This window comes from Dromiciops gliroides, chromosome 4 (genome assembly GCF_019393635.1).
Source record: "Dromiciops gliroides isolate mDroGli1 chromosome 4, mDroGli1.pri, whole genome shotgun sequence".
Lineage (NCBI taxonomy): Eukaryota > Metazoa > Chordata > Mammalia > Microbiotheria > Microbiotheriidae > Dromiciops > Dromiciops gliroides.
The window spans coordinates 179,306,336-179,326,082 of record NC_057864.1 but is presented as its reverse complement, the minus strand read 5'-3'; the positions used below and the strand labels follow the sequence as shown (position 1 = coordinate 179,326,082).

The 19,747-nt window shown below is 44.0% G+C and overlaps 1 protein-coding gene across 1 annotated transcript in view; it reads left to right on the top strand.

Annotated features, from left to right (window-relative positions):
• Window positions 1–15,888, top strand: part of DHX8 (DEAH-box helicase 8) — a 31,712-nt gene extending 15,824 nt beyond the window's left edge. The window contains exons 12-23 of the mRNA XM_044003037.1: window positions 1,426–1,607; window positions 2,060–2,254; window positions 2,464–2,649; window positions 2,817–3,027; window positions 4,301–4,482; window positions 9,602–9,742; window positions 10,712–10,867; window positions 12,301–12,438; window positions 12,872–13,000; window positions 13,177–13,373; window positions 13,975–14,154; window positions 15,177–15,888. Of these exons, the coding sequence (XP_043858972.1) occupies window positions 1,426–1,607; window positions 2,060–2,254; window positions 2,464–2,649; window positions 2,817–3,027; window positions 4,301–4,482; window positions 9,602–9,742; window positions 10,712–10,867; window positions 12,301–12,438; window positions 12,872–13,000; window positions 13,177–13,373; window positions 13,975–14,154; window positions 15,177–15,396 (2,117 nt within the window). The 3' untranslated portion in view covers window positions 15,397–15,888. The remainder of the gene's footprint in view (window positions 1–1,425; window positions 1,608–2,059; window positions 2,255–2,463; window positions 2,650–2,816; window positions 3,028–4,300; window positions 4,483–9,601; window positions 9,743–10,711; window positions 10,868–12,300; window positions 12,439–12,871; window positions 13,001–13,176; window positions 13,374–13,974; window positions 14,155–15,176) is intronic.
• Window positions 15,889–19,747: the final 3,859 nt, after the last annotated feature.

The following is a 19,747-nucleotide window of genomic DNA, read 5'->3' as shown; positions in this document are numbered from 1 at the left end:
ACACACACACATACACACATACACATACATACATACATACATACATACATACATACATACATACATATATCTGGACTAGTAGAGAAGCCTGGATTGGCTTCAGGAAATTGTGTAGTATTTTTAATGATTTCAGACTTCTGGAAACAGGCCTATCTTTTTATTATTGATATTCTACTATGGTAGTAGGACTACAAGACAGGAAATATATCAGTTTCTAGAGACTTGGAAATAAGTCTCACACAGTATAATGGAAAGACATGGTAGATGTGAATAGGCTTCAACATATAACCAGTGAAGGAAGAAGAATAGGAGTAAAACATGTAATTGGTGAAATGTATGATAGGAAAATATAGGCTGATCATGTGGCAGGCATGAGGAATGAAAGCTAGGTAGACAAGGAGGAATGAGTATGCTCTTGGTATCTTACTGATGGTCAGGAGAAAACAAGACAGGCTTTCAGTGTGTTGGGTAGACTCTCTGTGGTGCAATGGGAGATCTTGAATTTAAGATTAGCACGCATGAATAGGTTGTGATATACATCATTGGGGCATCACCAGGCTTGGAGACAGGAAGACTCATCTTCCTGAGTTCAAATCTAGCCTCAGGCACTTACTGGCTATGAGACTCTGGGCAAGTCATTTAACCCTGTTTTCCTCTGTTTCCTCGTCTGTAAAATAAACTGGAGAAGGAAACGACAAACTGCTTTAGTATCTTTGCCAAGAAAACTCTAAATGGGGTCATTAAGAGTCGGACATGACTAAAAAAACAACTAAACAGCAACAACTAGCAGTAATTAGGGCCAGTTGAGATTGTAGTGGGCCCAGTTAGCTTGATTTCATGCTTTTCTCTAACTCTATTTGGCAGCACAAGAACTGAGCAACAAAAATGCATCAGTGAAAAAAAAATTTTAAACCAAAATTAAAAAAAAAAGCATCATTGGAAAGAGTGTCCACATTGAAGAGATAACAGATTTATTTGTATATTTGAAAAACACTTAATAATAACCATTCCTCCATAGAACTCTCTTGTAACTAAACAAAAACAGCAAAATAAATTGACATAGCAACAATGATAGGCAGCATATGTAACAAGTCCAAATCCATTACTTTTCTGCTTAAAGTAGGAAAAATGGTGTTTCAGCATTCGTCTTCTAGAAGCAAGATTACCCATTTTGTATGTAACCTGAAGCCTATTGCCTGTTGTTGCCATTTATATTAGAACAGTCATTGTCAGCATTGTTTTCCTGGTCATAGAAAGCCAGACTTTAAGGAACCTAAGCTAATAATTATATTTGCAGGGATTTCAGTTTAACTGAGGCAACAGCATGTGTGTTGTCCATTTGTCATGTTAGTCTGGTACCCTGGGTTGCAGGTAGTATTGAGGAGTGTGTTTGGTGACCACTAAATGGTCTGTTTTTCTCTGTAGTGGATGGGAGACAGATTGCTGCCAACATGCGGGGCATTGGGATGATGCCTAATGACATCCCAGAGTGGAAGAAGCATGCTTTTGGGGGCAACAAAGCATCTTATGGTAAAAAGACCCAGCTGTCAATCATCGAGCAGAGGGAAAGTCTCCCCATCTTCAAACTTAAAGAGCAGCTTGTTCAGGTGAGAAGTTAGTTTATGGTCAAGTGGGGAAGGAGCTCTCCTAAAGAGGAGAGGAGGTCGTTTGCGGGCAAGGTTCTCTGGAAGAGAGCATGGGTGAATCTAAAGGTGATTTTCAAAACATGCCGGGGGGGTGGGTGGGAGGGGGGGGGGTGGAGAACATGCTTAAATGAATATGACTTAAGTTTGAAAGCATTTTTTAAAAAATCATTGTCTCATTACAAAACCTGTTCTTTATTAAAAATGAAAACACTTGGACCTGGGGACTAGAACAAAGTTCTCATTTGTTGGGACATTGTGCTTAGTAGACCATAGTACTAGACCGAGTGAAATTAGCAGTGGGCCATAAGCTAGAATGATAAAAGAGCCACGGGCAAAAAATTTGTGTTTCTCTCAGATTGGGGTGTTTGTTAGAATTCATTAGCAATTTCTTATCTGTTTCTAATGTATCCTAGGCTGTTCATGACAATCAGATCCTGATTGTCATTGGAGAGACAGGTTCTGGCAAGACAACACAGATCACACAGTACCTTGCCGAGGCAGGTTACACCGCCAGGGGAAAGATTGGATGCACACAACCTCGAAGAGTTGCGGCGATGTCAGTGGCCAAAAGAGTGTCTGAGGAGTTTGGTTGTTGCTTGGGACAAGAGGTAAGAGGCCAAAGAAAGGGGCTACTGGAGGGCCTGGTAAAAAGCTGGGAGATCTGAATTTTACCGTGGTCCTCTTATCAAATAAAATAATGAGTCTGGCTATGCAGGACAACCAGCTGACCTGGATACTCTGTTGTAGCCAGCTTGAAGATTACAATGATAAGGAAATTTGAGTTTAAGTAAGAGGTTTTGTTTCTTTCCTTTTACAGGTGGGTTACACTATTCGTTTTGAAGACTGCACCAGTCCGGAAACAGTCATCAAGTACATGACAGACGGGATGTTGCTCAGGGAGTGTTTGATTGACCCTGACCTTACCCAGTATGCAATTATCATGTTGGATGAGGCTCACGAGAGAACAATTCACACAGATGTGCTCTTTGGATTGTTGAAAAAGGTACCTAGACAGCTCCTGGTGTTGCCACCTTCCAGCAGATGGGAGCAGGATGGGCAGGAAGTTGGGGGAAGATAATTGGTCTCACAATAGGTTGTAAAAACCATCCTCTTTTGGTTGTGTGTATTAGTATGACCAAAGTCTCCCCCCCACCCCTTTTCTTTTAATAGACAGTGCAGAAACGTCAAGACATGAAGCTGATTGTTACCTCTGCCACATTAGATGCTGTGAAATTTTCCCAGTATTTCTACGAAGCTCCCATTTTCACCATTCCAGGCCGAACATATCCAGTGGAAATTCTCTACACTAAAGAACCTGAGACAGATTACTTGGATGCTAGCCTCATTACAGTCATGCAGATCCATTTAACTGAACCACCAGGTGAGAGAATGGGACTGCTTTACTCCTAGGCTAACATGCCTGGCTATTGTGGGAATTTATTTTGATTTGGGGACCCTGCCTTTGGGCTGAGATTAAAAAGCCTTAGGCTTTCAGGGGTTTTTTCTGTGTGAGGGGCTGGTGCCCCTCCCCCTCCACTTCAGCTGAGCCAAAAAAGCCCTGTGGGCTTTTCAGGATGCCAGGTCAGATGGCTGGGGGGAAAAAAAGAGCCCCAGCTCCCTACACCCTGAGGGGAGCTGCCCTGTGATCCCAGGCTTGTCCTGCCAGGCCCAAGCATAGCCCATGCAGAGGTCCCAGGCATGCAGCAGCCCCGCTGGGCGCAGCCGTAGTGCAGCTGGCAGATTAGCTTGGCATGTGAGGGGAGAGAAGGAACATATATATAGGGGAGCCAGCGATGCTGGAGGACTAGGAGGACGCAAGAGGCCGAAAGATTAAGAGAAGAGAAATCCGGAGACTACACACTGAGAGGTCGGTGAGAAAAGGATGCTAGAGAAGCTGAGAAAGAGGCCGGAAGATTAAGAGAACAGAAGGACTGTAAGGAGGTTGGAGAAATCGAGAAAGAGCTCCGGCTGACAAGAGTAAGAGAGGAGAGTTAAAGAGTGAAGCAGGGGGCTATTCAGTGGGGGCCATCAGCACCAGGGAGTTGTAGTGAAGGAGAAAGTTGGAGATAAGGTTGTATTATTTGCATTTCTTAACCCTTATCGCTTACATTTATTATTTTTTTTTAATGAACCCCTTTTATTTATTTTATTTTATTTTTTGTGAGGTAGTTGGGGTTAAGTGACTTGCCCAGGGTCACACAGCTAGTAAGTATCAAGTGTCTGAGCCTGGATTTGAACTCAGGTACTCCTGAATCCAGGGCCAGTGCTCTATCCACTGTGCCACCTAGCTGCTCCTACATTTACTTTTATAAATAAATTCTGCTTTGATTATTTAATTAAGAGGCTTCTTAATCTTTTGCTTGTCAATTTGGGAGCAGTGTGGAGAAACTTTTAAACAGCCCATATTAAATTAATAGCAGTCAGATAGCCTGCTAGTCAAAAGTCCCCAGATTAGTCCTCCAGTTAGATTAGTCCCCCCCAAGTCAGGAAAATATTTTCACACTATGAATGTGTCTTTTCCCCACTACTATGATTCTGATCTCTTGAAGGGCAAGGCTTTCATGCTGGTCAAGTGAAAAATGTAACTGCCAGCTGCTGGTTGACTTGGTTTAGTTCTTTTCCTGTCTGAATACCACTACTCCTCCTCTATGCAGGTGACATCCTGGTGTTTCTGACTGGTCAGGAGGAGATCGATACTGCCTGTGAGATTTTGTATGAGCGCATGAAGTCTCTGGGACCTGATGTACCTGAATTAATCATCCTCCCTGTGTATTCTGCTCTGCCGAGTGAGATGCAAACCCGGATCTTTGACCCAGCTCCTCCTGGTAGCAGGAAGGTAATGCCCAATTGATTCACTTTGCTTATGTCTCTGACATTTTTTTGAGTAGCCATGTTGAGAGTGCATAAAATTTATGTAAGCTTTGTTCATTTTCTGCTCTCTTGGTCTACCTCAGAATGTCTGGCAGCTCCTCAGTCGTCTTTGCTAGATATCATTCAGGTCTTTATGGTTATTCCCCAAGACTCTGTGCTGGACCCCTCTCTCTTTCTACTCTATTATATCACTGGATCTCATCTATGGATCCCATGGGCTCAGTGATCACAGATGTGTGCAGTGGTTCTCAGATCTCTCACAACTCTAGTCTCTCTCAATCTGCAGGCCCACAGCACAAGCTGCCTGCTGGACATTTAAAACTTTCCTTCTTCCCATACTTTCCTATGACTGTTGAGGGCACTGCCATCCTCCCAGTTGCCCTGCTTTAAAACCTTGGTGTCATACTTGACTCCTCACTCTCACTCACCCCATAGATCCAGTCAGCTGCCAATCTTAACATTTCTTTTTTCACAGCATTTCTCATAAACATCTCTTATTTCCACTTACACAGGACATCATCAGCTCTTACCTGAACTATTGCAGTTGCCTTTTGAAAAAGTAAATTGTCATTTATCTATTTTGTCTTTACATCTCTTTCCCACTGTCTGATTATTAGACACAATATCCCATACATTTGGTCCTCTGCTGTCTTCTCATAGCTCTTCTTTGGACCAAGCTTGATGGTTACAGGTTTGTGGGATTCAGTTTTCATTATTGTTGTAATTGTCGTGTATATTGTTTTCTTGGTTCTGCTTACTTTACTTGATATCAGTTCATATAATTCTTTCTGTGCTTTTCTGTATCCTTCACATTCATCATTTCTTACAGCATAGTAATAATCCATGACATTCATATACTATTTAACCATTCCCAAATCACCAGGCATCTATTCTATTTCCTGTTCTTTCGCAATAGTCTTTTTTGAAAATTTAAATTTTTTTAATCAGTAAAAGTCTGACGCTGCCCCCATCGAGAACAAAAGAAAAACAGAACTCCTGTTAAAAACATATTTATTAAGCAAAACAAATGTCCATATTGCATATGCCCTAAATAAATAAATATGTGTATGTATATGTGTTTACATGTGTTTGTATATGTGTGTGTAGAGAGAAAGTGAGGTACTCTGTGCAGAATGAGGGTGTGTGTGTGTGTGTGTGTGTGTGTGTGTGTGTGTGTGTAAAGTTGGGTAGCATGTGTCATCATTAGTCCTTTAGAATCTTGGTTGATCACTTTGCTGATCAGAGTTCCTAGAGTCTTGCATTGTATTAATTGCTACCCTGGTTCTGTTCACTACACTCTGCATAAGTTCCTCTAAGTCTTCCCAGGTTTTTCTGAAACCTTCCCCTTCATCATTTCATATGGTATAGTAGTATATTATCATATTTACATATCATAACTTATTCAGCCATTCCCCAGTTGATGGATATCCATTCTTTACCACCTCAAAAAGTGGTATAAATATTTTTATATATTCTTAGAGATTTTTTTTTGTTTGTTTTTGCTTAGGACTAATCTCTCCCTTAATCTACCCTTCTAATTTCTCCTTCCCTCTTTTTCCTTATCCCTTCCATCTCCTATTTATCTGTTAAGTGAAATGTATTTCTGTGCCCAACTCTGTGTAAGTGTGTGTGTTTGTGTATGTATCGTTCCCTTCTTTGACCAGTTCATATGAGAGTGATGCTCAAATTCAACCACTTCTCCCCCCTTCTTTCTTGTTGTATCAACTTCAACTTGTAAATCTTAATTTTGAGGTGATTTTTCATTATCTTCCTTTCTTTTCCCCTACCTACTGTAGTCTTCTTCCCCTCTCTTTCCATCCTTTTAAGCTCATTAGGTTCATCAACCAACCTTCTGTTTAATTAGACTCCCTCTCTGACCTCTGATGATAATAGGGAGTTTTCATTAGGGGGCATTTTCGAAGAGGTGACTGATAAATTCTTTCTATTTCTACTTTGCCCTCTGGTTCTAAGAGATCTGGGCCATTTTCTTTTAAGATTTCTTGAAATAGGGGCAGCTAGGTGGCGCGGTGGATAAAGCCCTTGATTCAGGAGGACCTGAGTTCAGATTTGGCCTCAGACACTTGACACTTACTAGCTGTGTGACCTTGGGCAAGTCACTTAACCCTCACTGCCCCACCCAAAAAAAAAAAAAAAGATTTCATGAAATAGGATGTCTAGGCCTTTATTTGGGCCATGGTATTCAGTTAGTCTAATGATTCGTAAATTCTTTTCTTGGTCTGTTTTCCTGTCCAGTTGGTTTTGCCTTGAGATACTTTTTCCTTTTTTCCCCCTATATTCTCAGTCTTTTGACTTTGTTTTGAGATTTATTGTTGATAAATTTAGTAATTTGCTTCTAGTTGGTCCATTCTAGTTTTCAAGGAGTATGTTGCTTAGGCAAAGTTTGGTATCTCTTGTGTAAAGCTATTAATTCCCTTTCCAATTCTTTTTTCAATGTTCTTATTACCTTTCCAGTTTTCTACTCTAGCGTTCTCATTTCATTTATAAATTATTCCTCTTTTCCAGGAATTATGTTTGACTTTGTGCCCAAACCATCTTTTTTCTTTGAGGCTTTGCTTATAGATGTTTTGGAGTCATTCTCTTCTGGATTTGTATCTTGAGCATCCCTGTCACTAGTTTTTCTTAGTGGGATTATTTTTGTTTTTCTCGTTCTTCAAGCCTGTTTCCTGACTTGAGACTTGATCTTAGGGCCAGGCTCTGCACACTTGTGGAGGGAAGATATAGGCTGGTCCTCTTAGTTGCTTTCTTGAGCTACTGAGTATTGCATTGTTCTAGGATCTCAGGGACAGTTAAGGATGGGACCTTTAAGATCCCAGAGTGGTCTGATCCATGGCAAAGTCTGACTGCTTCCCTCCTGGTCTGAGTGCTGTAAGCTCCTGACCTGGTTTTAGATCCGAGGAACAGTGGACTGCTGTGGGCTTCCCTTTGCTCTGTGATTTCTGCCCTGGTTATTACTCTGCAGGCTTCAGGCTAGGCTCTGATATGGAATTACAGTGCTCAAGGCCCAGATCTGCTCTTTTGCCACCCCTTGGCACAGGTCCCCTCCTGTGTCCACCTGTCCTTGCAGCCCTGCACAAGGTCCCTGGGCCCAGGATGGGTTTAGTATCTCCTCATGCCCTTGTGCTCAGCCTCTTCCCATGTAGAGTTTTCTGCATGCCTTACTTCTGGGTAGACCAGTGTCTCTAGGCCTCTCTGTCTCCCTCCCTTGGCATCAGGATTCAGTCTGGTGCATTTTCTAGATCTGAATGGAGGAGTTGAGGATGGGTATTGGGGCAGTGGTTAGGGGTGGTGGGGGTGGGGGCGGTGCACACTGTATTTCTTGATACTCCACCATCTTGACTCCCTGCCCTCTAGTAGCCTGCTAATTGATCTCTCAGCCTCAGGTCTTAGTGCTTGTCATAGAACTGGCACTAGGTATTTGCTTAATAAATGTTTATTCATTTCACTTGACTCTCTCAACTCCAATCCATTCTCCATAGAGCTGTCATTGATTTTCCTAAAGTATGACCATCCCCCCCACCCTCGCCCAATGAACTCCTGTGGCTCCCTGTTACCTTCAAGTTCAAAATAAAGTTCTTCACTTGGCATTTAAAAGTTTTTCACTACCTTTCCAGTCTTAGATGCATACAGCTTTTTTATTGAACCTTCCCCCTTATCTCTGCCTCTTAGAATCTCTGGCTTCCTTCAAGCACATATTCCACCAGGAGGACTTTACTGGTCCCCCTAGTTGCTAGTGCCTCTCCTGTCAGCTTGCCTAGCATCTCTGCTTTATCTATATCTTATTGTTCAATCATTTTTCAGTTGTGTCACATACCAGAGATAACAGTGATTTGCCATTTCCTTCTCTAGCCCATTTTTACAGATGAGAAAACTGAGGCAAAACAGGGTCAAGTAATTTGCGCAGGGTCACCCAGCTAGTGAGTGTCTGAGGTCAGATTTGAACTCATGAAAATGAGTCTTCCTGACTCCAGTTGCAGTGCTCCATTAGAATATGCCCTCCTAGGGGCAGCTAGGTGGCACAGCGGATAAAGCACTGGCCCTGGATTCAGGAGGACCTGAGTTCAAATCCAGCCTCAGACACTTAACACTTACTAGCTGTGTAACCCTGGGCAAGTCACTTAACCTTCATTGTGCCCCCCCCCCCCAAAAAAAAGTTAAGCCATAAAGAATATGCCCTCCTGGAGGGCTGGAACCATGTTTTTGCCTTTGTTTGTATCCCCAGGGTCTAGCACAGTTTCTGACCCATGGTAAGCCCTTAAAAAGTGTTTGTTGATTGATTGATGGCAGCTGTCTTTTCTGAGCATTAAGTTTCTGTGGCTAAGCTGTAGGTAGGCAGTCTTGGGGCCAGTGCGATGCTGGCAAGCTCAAAGCTGTGCTATAGCCTCCTAGCACTGACTTTTCCCAAGGCATCATCTTTTATTAGCTAGACTTCTGGGTAGAAAAATTGTGGCAGTGCCAAAGCGAGACTAATAACCTTTTAGATCATGTATATTGCTGTACCCAGCTGATGAAATTTCTCACCCTCCTTTTATGGTTGGAAAATTTTCTCCCATGTTCCACATATGTGAAGAGCCCATTTTGTAGTTTAGATGTCCCTGAGGGCAAGAGAAAAATCTCCTTTTGCTTTGGCTAATGCGATACCAGAAAATCTCTGCTTTCCCAAGGCACTGGAAAATTAAAATTTTAGTAATTGGCATTGGGTCTTGACAGTGAGCTAGATAGCAATTTTATCCAAGTAAAATGGTCTTTGATGAGCTTTGGTTTTTCCCCTTTTCCTCCCCCTCCTTGTCCTTTCCCCCTCCAGCTCAGGGATGATTTTTCCTTCTTACAAAATTTGATCTGGAAAGGACCTCCTCCTCCCCTCCCCCTGCTACCCGGCAAGCATCCCCGATCTCTCCCAGATAGAATTGTCTTCTCTATTTGTTGTAAGGACTTCCAGAGGGGAGACGTACATATTTCCTTGGCGATGTGTCCCAGTGGCTCACACCCTTTGAGTTGCAAAGTTTACTGCATACCCTTTGAGCAGAAAAACAGCTGCCACAACTAGTTGTGTTTCTCACCTGCAGGTTGTAATTGCTACCAACATTGCTGAGACGTCTCTGACTATTGATGGGATCTATTACGTAGTGGACCCTGGGTTTGTGAAGCAGAAAGTGTACAACTCCAAGACTGGGATCGACCAACTGGTGGTGACTCCCATCTCTCAGGTACATACACTTGGCCCTCTTCAGAGTAGAGGTCAGCTCGCAGATGAGACTCACCAGCATATTTCCTGAAAGATTTGGTTGCATTTTTCTTTAAAGTTTTGCATGTTCTGCTTTTTGATTTTACAGTGTTTTTGAGGATAAGTTTTCTAAAGGATAATATTATACCTTTTAATCTGGATATGGTATAAGGGGGTGTGCTTGTGAGTTTTAAATCTATAGAGTGGTATTTTTCAATTTCAAAAATTGCAGAACCTTTTCAGAACCACTTATTTGGACTCTACCACATTGCAGCTTAGCCTACTCTGGTGAAAGAGCGCGTTAAAAAAAATACATAGATACAAATGACCAAGACACTAATAATTTCTGGCAGATTTGTTTTCCTAGTAATTGTAACATTCTGCTACTCAAATTATAACAGCAAAGGACCATAGTAGAGAAAGCAAATTGATAACTTGTCTATTGCTGTTACCATTTCTTGTTTCAGTGGGAGACCCAGAACCTCTAGATTATTGAGGTCTCCCAAGAGTAGTTCAGAGAATCACCCTGGTCCAGTCAGCTGCTTGTCATGCTAAGATGCTGCTGATTATGGTGTTTTTCTGGATCGTTTGGACTGTGTGCAGGTTTAGCATGTCCTGGTCTGTCTTCCCTCCAGACCCACAAAGACTGCCTTTTGGTTTGTAGCTGCAGCAGCCTGCTCTGCCTTCTGGGCTGTAGGTGTTGAAGTCAAGCTCATACCCTCCTTGGTAGTTGCTTCATTTGGGATCATTCTTCTGCAGCTGTTTGAATATCCTGTTATACAGAGGATGAGAGTTAGGACATTGGTGGTCTTAAAAATGATTTGAGTGATAGTGGAAGAAACCAGGCCCCATTTAGGATTTTGCCAGTAGCCTGTTGCCTGCTTATAATGATTTTCTTCCACCTTAATAGCTGTTTAACAGGCGTGCTATTTCTTCTTCTTTACCTTTCTAGGCTCAGGCAAAGCAGAGAGCAGGCAGAGCTGGGAGAACAGGGCCCGGAAAGTGTTACAGGCTCTACACAGAACGTGCCTACCGAGATGAAATGCTGACCACTAATGTGCCTGAGATCCAGAGGACTAATTTAGCCAGCACGGTGCTCTCTCTCAAGGTAGACACCACTGTCTCATTACGTGAAGTGTTGCCAACTCTTCATGACCCTGTGGATCATGTTGTCCATGGGGTTTTCTTGGCAATGATACTGTGGTGGTTTGCTATTTCCTTCTCCAGTAGATTAAGGCAAACAGAAATTAAGTGACTTACCCAGGGTCACACAGCTAGTGTGTGTCTGAGACTGGATTTGAACTCAGATCTTCCTAACTACAGGCCCAGTGTTCTATCCACTGAACTACTTTGCTGCCTCCAGGCCTCAGTGTTAGCAAAACCCAATTATAAAACTTTTATTAAATAAACCTCAATTTTATGAATCTCCAGTCAATACTCAAGAAACATCATAAGCCAATTGCTTTGAGTCAAATGCACATAGTTGGGGTAAGGGGTTGCCCAGTAGCTGAGCCAATATTTCTTCTCCAGACCCAATCTTTTTTTTTTTCCCTTGGGGTACAACAAATTGGTCATTTGACTTTTTAGGACTTCATTTAATAGTATGAAAAATGACATTGGAAAAATAAAATTAGTATCAAACTAATATCCCTTCCAGTTCTAAATCTACAGTTCTTGTCGAAACAGGTTCTTAAAGAGTCTGTTTTTAGGTCCTTTTTCCACTCTTTTGAAAAATCAAAACAAAACAAATAAGCCAACACCAAAAAAAATGAAAATGAAAATTAAGCTGTAAGATCAAAATCCAGACTGGTCCTTTGGGAGCTTGGTTTTCATTCTGAATAATTTCTCTTCCTCTTCTAGTCCTCAGTGGAGAGCTTCATTCTCTCTTGGCAGTGGTGGCTGCATGAGTAATTTCCCAGATGATGGCATTGTTCCCACGACAGTTGATGTTCCTCTGGAGCCCTGTCACTTTATTGGTGCAGAGTGCTCCACTGTAATTTATTATTTATCTTTAGGAAAAAAAATCTGCCATCCTCTGCTGTTCTAGCAAAGAGGATATAATGGCCCAAAAGACGCCTACATTTAATGAGACCAGTACACTGAACAGAAATCTTAGGAACTTTAGGGAATAGAAAACATTGGATCTGGCCTTGAAGCTCTTAAAGGCCAGCTAGAGAAATGAAATAAGACAGTGTCCTACTGTCTGTTCTGGGGCATGGGTTTTGAATTTCTGTGAAATGACACCCTTCATGGAAACCTAAATTTTGTTGGGGACAAAGATGAAGATTTCTGAAAGGTGGAAGGACGTTCTCTTCTCCTCTTCTAAGCCCTGGGCACCCATAACCTGTTCTCCTGCAGCCTGCTGGCCATTAGTAATTTTTTTGGTAATCTTCCTCTTTTGCACTTGAGGGACCCAGGACTAATTTAGTACAGAGTGCCTGAAAGGGAAGTGTCTGAGTCTCTGTTTTGTCCCAGTAAGTAAGTAGTCATTCCGGCTGCCTGGCGAATGGAGTGATAGCATTTCTCTCCCTTCCCATCCAGGCCATGGGCATCAACGATTTGCTTTCCTTCGACTTCATGGATGCTCCCCCAATGGAAACTCTGATCACAGCCATGGAGCAGCTGTACACATTGGGAGCGCTGGACGATGAGGGTCTGCTCACCCGTCTGGGCCGCAGGGTAGGTCATAGGTTCAGCTTCACAGTGCCCGCCACCCCCTTTCCTCACTCCCTATTCCCCAAGGTCAGTGAGCACTCGGGGTTCCCCCAGTGGACATAGTTCCATTCTCAGGCTGCAGTCCTGAGCCTGCACATCTCACCCTGTCACCGTGTGCTATTCAGAAGTCTGGTTTTATATCTAGAAGAAGCTGCTTCCTTTCCCTAGTCTAATACATTCTGGTCAGAATCGATTCCCCTAAGGGTGGGTTTTATGGGCCAAGAGCTTAGATTTAGCAAATTGTCACCTGCCTCCTGACCACAGTTCTTCTGCACTTACAAACCTTTGGAGGAGGGGTCTGGGGAAGGTGTGGCTCCAGGATGTGTCCTCTCTACATGCCCTTCCTGGGGAGGCCTTTCTGAAAGGAAGCAAATATAGTTTCTCTTTCTCCCTCTAGATGGCGGAGTTTCCCTTGGAACCAATGTTGTGCAAGATGCTGATCATGTCCGTGCATCTGGGTTGCAGTGAGGAAATGCTCACCATTGTATCCATGCTGTCAGTGCAGAATGTCTTCTACAGGCCCAAGGTGGGGGGTCCAGGCCTGTATTCTCAGTGCCTCACCCTGATGGCAGGCACACTGAGCTAGCTTTGTGGGGACACTTTTGGGGGGCGGCCTGGGCAATGGTTCTTTAGATCTGGATTGGGTAGGAATAAGTAGCTGTTGTGAAGAAGAGAATAATTTTATGCTCCATTGATTGACAGGACAAACAAGCCCTTGCAGATCAGAAGAAAGCCAAATTCCACCAGACCGAAGGTGACCACCTCACTCTCTTGGCTGTGTACAATTCTTGGAAGAACAACAAATTCTCCAACCCCTGGTGTTATGAGAATTTCATACAGGCTCGTTCCTTGCGTCGAGCCCAGGACATCCGTAAACAGATGTTGGGCATCATGGATAGGTGAGCCTAAAATCTGATGTTGCCCCCCTCATTCTCACCATGTAAGACCAGAAGCATTTGTGGCAGAATCTTTTGGTGTGGCTTGGCATAGAGTGAATGCTTCTGTTCTACCTTCTGTACATGTACATGATTATTGCCTTCCTACTCCCTACATATATAGCTGCCAACCTCCCACCAAAAAAACCCAAAAACCTAACCACCCCACTGCCACCTGCAAACTCATCTTTGCATCTTCTCCATTTTTTTATACTCGTTCTTTTGTTCCAAGTGATGCAGAAATCCCCCAAAGGGGGACAGATTCTTTGTGATTAAAAAAAACCCATAATGGAAGTAACTGGTCCAAAATCAAGACCTTAAAAGTTAAAACTCTTATTTTGGGAAAGTACTTGAGTGATTTGTGCTTACATGTTGCCCAGTCTGTAAAAACAACTGCCCCTCTTTGATATTTAGTGGTGGAAGTAGGGACCTCCTGATCAAGAGAGAGGAGAGAGGGAGAGAGGAAGTGGGGAATAATATTGAGAGTGGGTGTGGGTGTCTGACCAACCTTGACAACAGACTGGTCCCATGTCTTTCTCCTGTTTTCCTTTGTTCTGCTATCTAGACACAAGCTGGATGTGGTGTCTTGTGGCAAGGCTACAGTGCGTGTCCAGAAAGCCATTTGCAGTGGTTTCTTCCGAAATGCTGCCAAGAAGGACCCCCAGGAGGGCTATCGAACTTTGATTGACCAGCAGGTGGTCTACATCCATCCCTCCAGTGCTCTCTTCAACAGACAGCCAGAATGGTAAGTCAGCATTGTGAGGAATGTAGGGCACTCGAGGTGGTGGAGGAATCCCACCTGTACACTTCTGTGTATGAAATGACAAAGAGTGGTGGATAGATGTTCTAGCTTCAACAGAAGTCTTGATTCCCATCATTATTCACACATAATCACATGAGACTCCCACGTCTTCTGGAGAGTTTCTTTTAAATTTCCAAAGTTAAATATGTGTTCCTATCCTTTCTTTCAGCATGTCTTCTAGTCCTACTGTTTCTTTTTTTTACGTATACTTCAACAAAACAAATTTCTTTATTGTCTGCTTCCAAAATAATGTGGGTTTCCCCCCTCCATTTTTTTTCCATAAAAGTATTTTATTATTTTCTAGTTACATGTAAAGATGGCTTTCAACATTTGTTTTCTAGTCCTACTATTTCTTTTTTTAAAATAAAAGTATTTTATTTTCCAGTTACATATAGAGATAGTTTTCAACATTTGTTTATATAAGATTTCCAATTTCAAATTTTTCTCCCTCCCCTAGATAGCAGGTAATCTGATATAGGTTTTTATATATATATATATATATATATATATATATATATATATATATATATATATATATAATAACATTAAACATATTTCTGCATTAGTCATGTTATAAGAGAAGATAGTCCTATTATTTCTAAGGGGATCAGAAACACAAGTTTGGCTTCTACAGGTCTCAATAGGGGAATCATATTTTCTTCCAGTGCTTATTAGCCTGACTGATTTCTCTGAGGCTGTGGATCTCTGGGTGTGTTCACACTGGGATGGTTGTTGCAATTCACCATGGGTGTGATTCTCCAATTTGCAGGAGAGACAAGAGGCTTTGGTTCAGAAAAAAGCCAAATTTCCCTAGACCAAAGGACGAGCATGTAGTGTCACATTAATAATAAGCAGAGCTCAGTGGAATAAGGAACAAAATAGAAACCCAGAGAGTGCCTGAATGGGGGAAGGTTTTGTTCTGGGCCAGGCCCCCAGTTTTGAGTGTTGTGCTTGTTTCTCCCCAGGGTGGTATACCATGAGCTGGTGCTGACTACCAAGGAATACATGCGGGAGGTCACCACCATTGATCCCCGGTGGCTGGTGGAGTTTGCCCCAGCCTTCTTCAAGGTCTCAGACCCCACAAAGCTCAGCAAGCAGAAGAAGCAGCAGCGGCTGGAGCCCCTGTACAACCGCTATGAGGAGCCGAATGCTTGGAGGATCTCCCGCGCTTTCCGGCGACGGTGACAAGGGAGCCGTGGGCTTTGACACAAAGTGTGCAGTTGTGGGTCCCCCACATGGAACTGAGACCCAGAACGTCAGTGACTTTTGTTTAAAACTCACCACTGGGAGCACGGCTGCCCTTAGCTTGAGAGGCCTCAAAGCGAAAGCAGGACATCTGGAACTGGACTTTCATCTCTTTCCTTGTGGTGAAATCCTCAGAAGACAGGCGCTCACCCTGGCCTTGGGACCAGCTTGCAGCCTGTGAATGATTGGTATGTAGCACCTTTTTCTGCAGAGCTGGACCAGGAGGAATGGTTACATTTCTGAACAGTTCATGCTACAAGATTGTCTGAACAGAGGACCCTGACATGCTCACCCATCAGCCCACTGCTTTTTGAGGACTTCACAGCAGTGGCACTGCCCTACCTTTCCATCTACTCTCTAACCCGTTTCGTCAGGCTTAACCCTTTGGAAATATGTATTTGTTTATTTTTAAATACATACGGATATTTTTCCCCCTGCAGTTGTTTCTTTTAGCTAAAATGTTAGTATATTGGCCAGTTCTGGGGAGAGGGAGATTTAGGATCTGCAGCTTGGGAGCACATGGTAAAGGATCTTGTGCACCCCCCACCCCCCGAATCCCCCTTCCCCAGAACCAAAGCCTCTCACGCCTAGGCTGGACTTTGGCAGGATGCACACGTCAGGCTGGGAGTCTTGTCTTTCAGCGCTGTCTCTAGCATAGTTAAGAACTGTAGGTCACCCAGTGATTAACCACATCCATTCCACAGAGCACTTCAGTCTAGGGGGCTGAGTGGTTACAGATGTTGAATACAGAGGGTTCCCCCCCACCAAATGTGTAATGTGTCTTATTTCCTCTTTTAAAATGCTGGGTGACATCACAAGTTTTTATTTTATTTAATTTCCACCCCACCACCCCCTTTCACAAAACAGGCCTAGTATTCCCCCAGGAACTCTTGTGAATTTTAACAAAGAGGCTTTCTGTGGCAAAACACATGCACAGACACCTTCTTGGAGATGTTTTGTGGATACTTAACAGCTGCACTCTGGGACCTTCTGAAGCAGGACCTGGATTTCCTTTTTCCCTGCTCACCTTTCCTAGGTCTTTGTGTTATGCTAATCTGTGCTCACTCTTTCTCCAGCCCAAAAGGGCAAGCACTGCCTCCTTGGAATAGTGGATAGTACCTGGAGGAGGCACTGACATGGTGAAAGCTGCTTTTGTGCTCAGGAAATGCCAGGAAATGCTGGGAGGTAGAAAAGGCTTCCCCAGAAGCAACCTGGTGTGAGGAAATCACCAAGGCCCATGGAGTGTCCTGGGATATTTTGGGTGTCCAGGCTTTGGGTGTCTGAAGGTTCTACTGATCTTTAACATTGGACTGAATTCAGGTGGTCATTAGGACATGCTCTATGACAGTCTCTAAAGAAAAGCATCTCTCCCCTCAGTGCTGTCACGTTTTGTTGGCCATGCTTCCATCACCGGCTTTACTTCCTCTCATCCAGTTAGAGGAGAAGGACCAGGTTTAAATGTAGTGTAAAGGTGGGGTCAGAGGTCTGAATACCAGCTGTGCACTTTGTGTAACCTGGACAGGCTTATGACAACCTCACAGGACCTAGGGGATCTCTAAGGTGCTTTCCAGCTCTAAATCCTCTGGTCTTATGTCCTGCTAACTTGTGGGAGAGCAGCTGTTGGAACCAGGCCTGTGACCTCATGGATGTCCACATCTGTGCCTTCCTTCTGGCTTCCCTTTTTGTTTGCCCCAAAATTGAGCTGAACTCTTTGGTGCAGCTCTCTGAAAATCCAGGCTACCTGCTGGGGAACAGACTCCTCATTTAGGAATTGCTCAGGGCGGAGGGAGCAGGAATGACAGGGTGTTGGGGAAGTTCCCTCCTCTCGACCACCTAGGTGCACCTTTTCCTTTTCTGCGTGGGCAGGTTTAAATGTTTGAACTCAAAGGGTCCTGGGAAAGTTTGGGCCCTGAAGAATCAAGAAGATAGTACTGGGTTTACCTTGGAATGGTCTGGCAGAGAAAAATCAGCCTGAGGAACAGAGACCTCAAGTTTTGTAAAGCTTGCAAAGTGAGGCCAAGAGGGGCCTGGGGATAGAGGAGGCTGGGGATAGAGGAGGCTGGGCAGAGGGCATCGCAGCTCAGCAACCTTCCTCTCCTTCCATTTCCCCCACAGATTTTGCAGTATGATAGAAGGCAAGTCAGGTGTGCACTGACAAAGCTGGAAGTGTTCTCCTTTAATATCCTACCTTGTGGACATTTGGAGTATAGCTTCCCCTTTCCCTGTGGACAGTGCTACCCTGCCACAGGAGCAATATGTGACCTCCTGATTCTGACAGTGGGAGGCGTAGGGGTGGTTTGGTTGGCCACCTACAAAGCTCAGAGACAGCTGATGGTGGTTTGGGTGGCCACGTGGAACGCCTCCTGGCCTCCAGCTCTGTGTGTGTTCCAGTTAGCTCCTCTTGGAGAGCTTGGGTGAAACACAACCTTGTGGCTGCCTCACCCCTCGCCCACGCGGGGGGCCTTGCTGAGTCTACAAGCCCTTCTGACCTTCCTCCAGGAAAGATCAACATGGATTGTGGAACCAGGGCTGGTGTCGATTCTTTCCCCACCCTGTCCATTTCAGGACAGAGATGGCACTCCCAGAAAAAGCCGTGGTCAAGATTGGCCTGTGGCTCGTGCACAATGGGGTGCTTGTTTCCCTTCCCTCCGTTCATTTTTCCCTGACATTGGGTGATGGCTGGGGAGAGGATGTGGATCTCATGCTGTGAGCTGGAATCTTCCTGGTTATGAAAGTCTATTATTTTCAGTGGCCCAGCAGGTACCCAAAGCTTGGGACTTTGCTGCTCCTTTGATCTGATTTGTGTTGTGTATGCACATGTGCTTGCATATGCATGTGTATATTGGATCTCTGTGGGGTGTATACAGGACTAAGGAATCCTCCGGCCCACAGCTTGATCTCATTTAACCTGCAGTAACCTTGCTCTGACCACTTTCACTGTATCTGAGATGAAAATTTCCTCCCAGTGGACTTTCATTTATTTGGTCAAGCTTCTTAAAGTTTAAGGATTGGAGCAATTGAAGAGCAGCGAACAATGGCTAATCTTACAATTAGCTTTTCAGGGGGCATCGATCAGCAATTTAATTCAGTCTATTCACTTTTTTTTTTCTCTTCTCTTTTCCCATCTGCCTCTCCCTGTATATTTTTCCTTTACCATTTTTTCCCCTCCCCTTGGTGTAGCCTCTAGCCTTAATGTGACATTGATGTGTATGTTTAATGGTCCCTATCTGGAAATTTTGGGGAAACTTTTTTTTTAACTCAAATATAAAATGAAACATGTTTTTGACTTGTGTATGGCTCTTAATCAGACTTTCCCCAAAGGAAAAAGGATCCCCCTTCCAAGCTCTTATGTTGGACCTAACAACAGAATCTTCTAAGGGCTATAGTTAGAGAAGTGTGGGCCAGGTCTGTGCCAGGCTACTAAATCACTCACCAGCTTGCATGTTGTTTTATTTTAATTCAATTTTTTTTTCAGCTTGTGTGTTAACCTGCTTTTCTTGATGCCCTCTTTGTTCCGTGGGCTTGTGGTGGTTTGAAAGTATGGATTTATCTGGAGATCACCTGTTTTTGACTTCCCCTTTCCCCACCTCCCCAAACTGGGTCCAGCCTTAATGGGGGGGGGAGGGTTAATCTTGGTTCTTCCTCCTAATCCTATCCTGCCCTCCCACCATCACACCCACCATAGCAACTTCACCTGTTTCAGTTACACAGCTCAGGTATCCTACTCATCGCCTCCTTCCCTGCAGCCTCCCTCCCACCCATACTCAACCCAGGGAGTCGGATTTCTTCCAAATTTGGAAGAGGAGAAAATTCTTTTCTCCTCCTAATTCTTCCTCCCTGGAAACAAACACGTCTATTCGGTTGTCTTACCCAACCCCTCACTGGCCTATCTCCCAGGGCATACTTTGGCCTCCCCCTCACATCCTGCTGCCCCCTGCCTCTTTCATCCCCAGCAAAAATGCAGTGATGACAAACAGGCCCCCTCAGCCTGCCTGGGACGGGTGGAAGGAGACCCTGATTTACTCCTTATGCTAGGAGAAGCCAGCAGGAATTAGGGTTAAGTTGGTGGTGTACCTGTACATTGTGGGAGTAGACCAGGAAGGGGTTGAGAAAAGGGAGAGGATCAAAGTCAGGCAACTAGAGCTGGAAGTAAGAAGTACCTTGGAAACCCTACAGACTGTTCTATGTGTTTCTCTGAAATCTTTATCCTCAGTCTCTCTCTGGTCCATGCCCTGGGAGAAGAGCACCGAAGCTGGCCACATCAAGGACACAGACACAGAGCCTGGCAGGG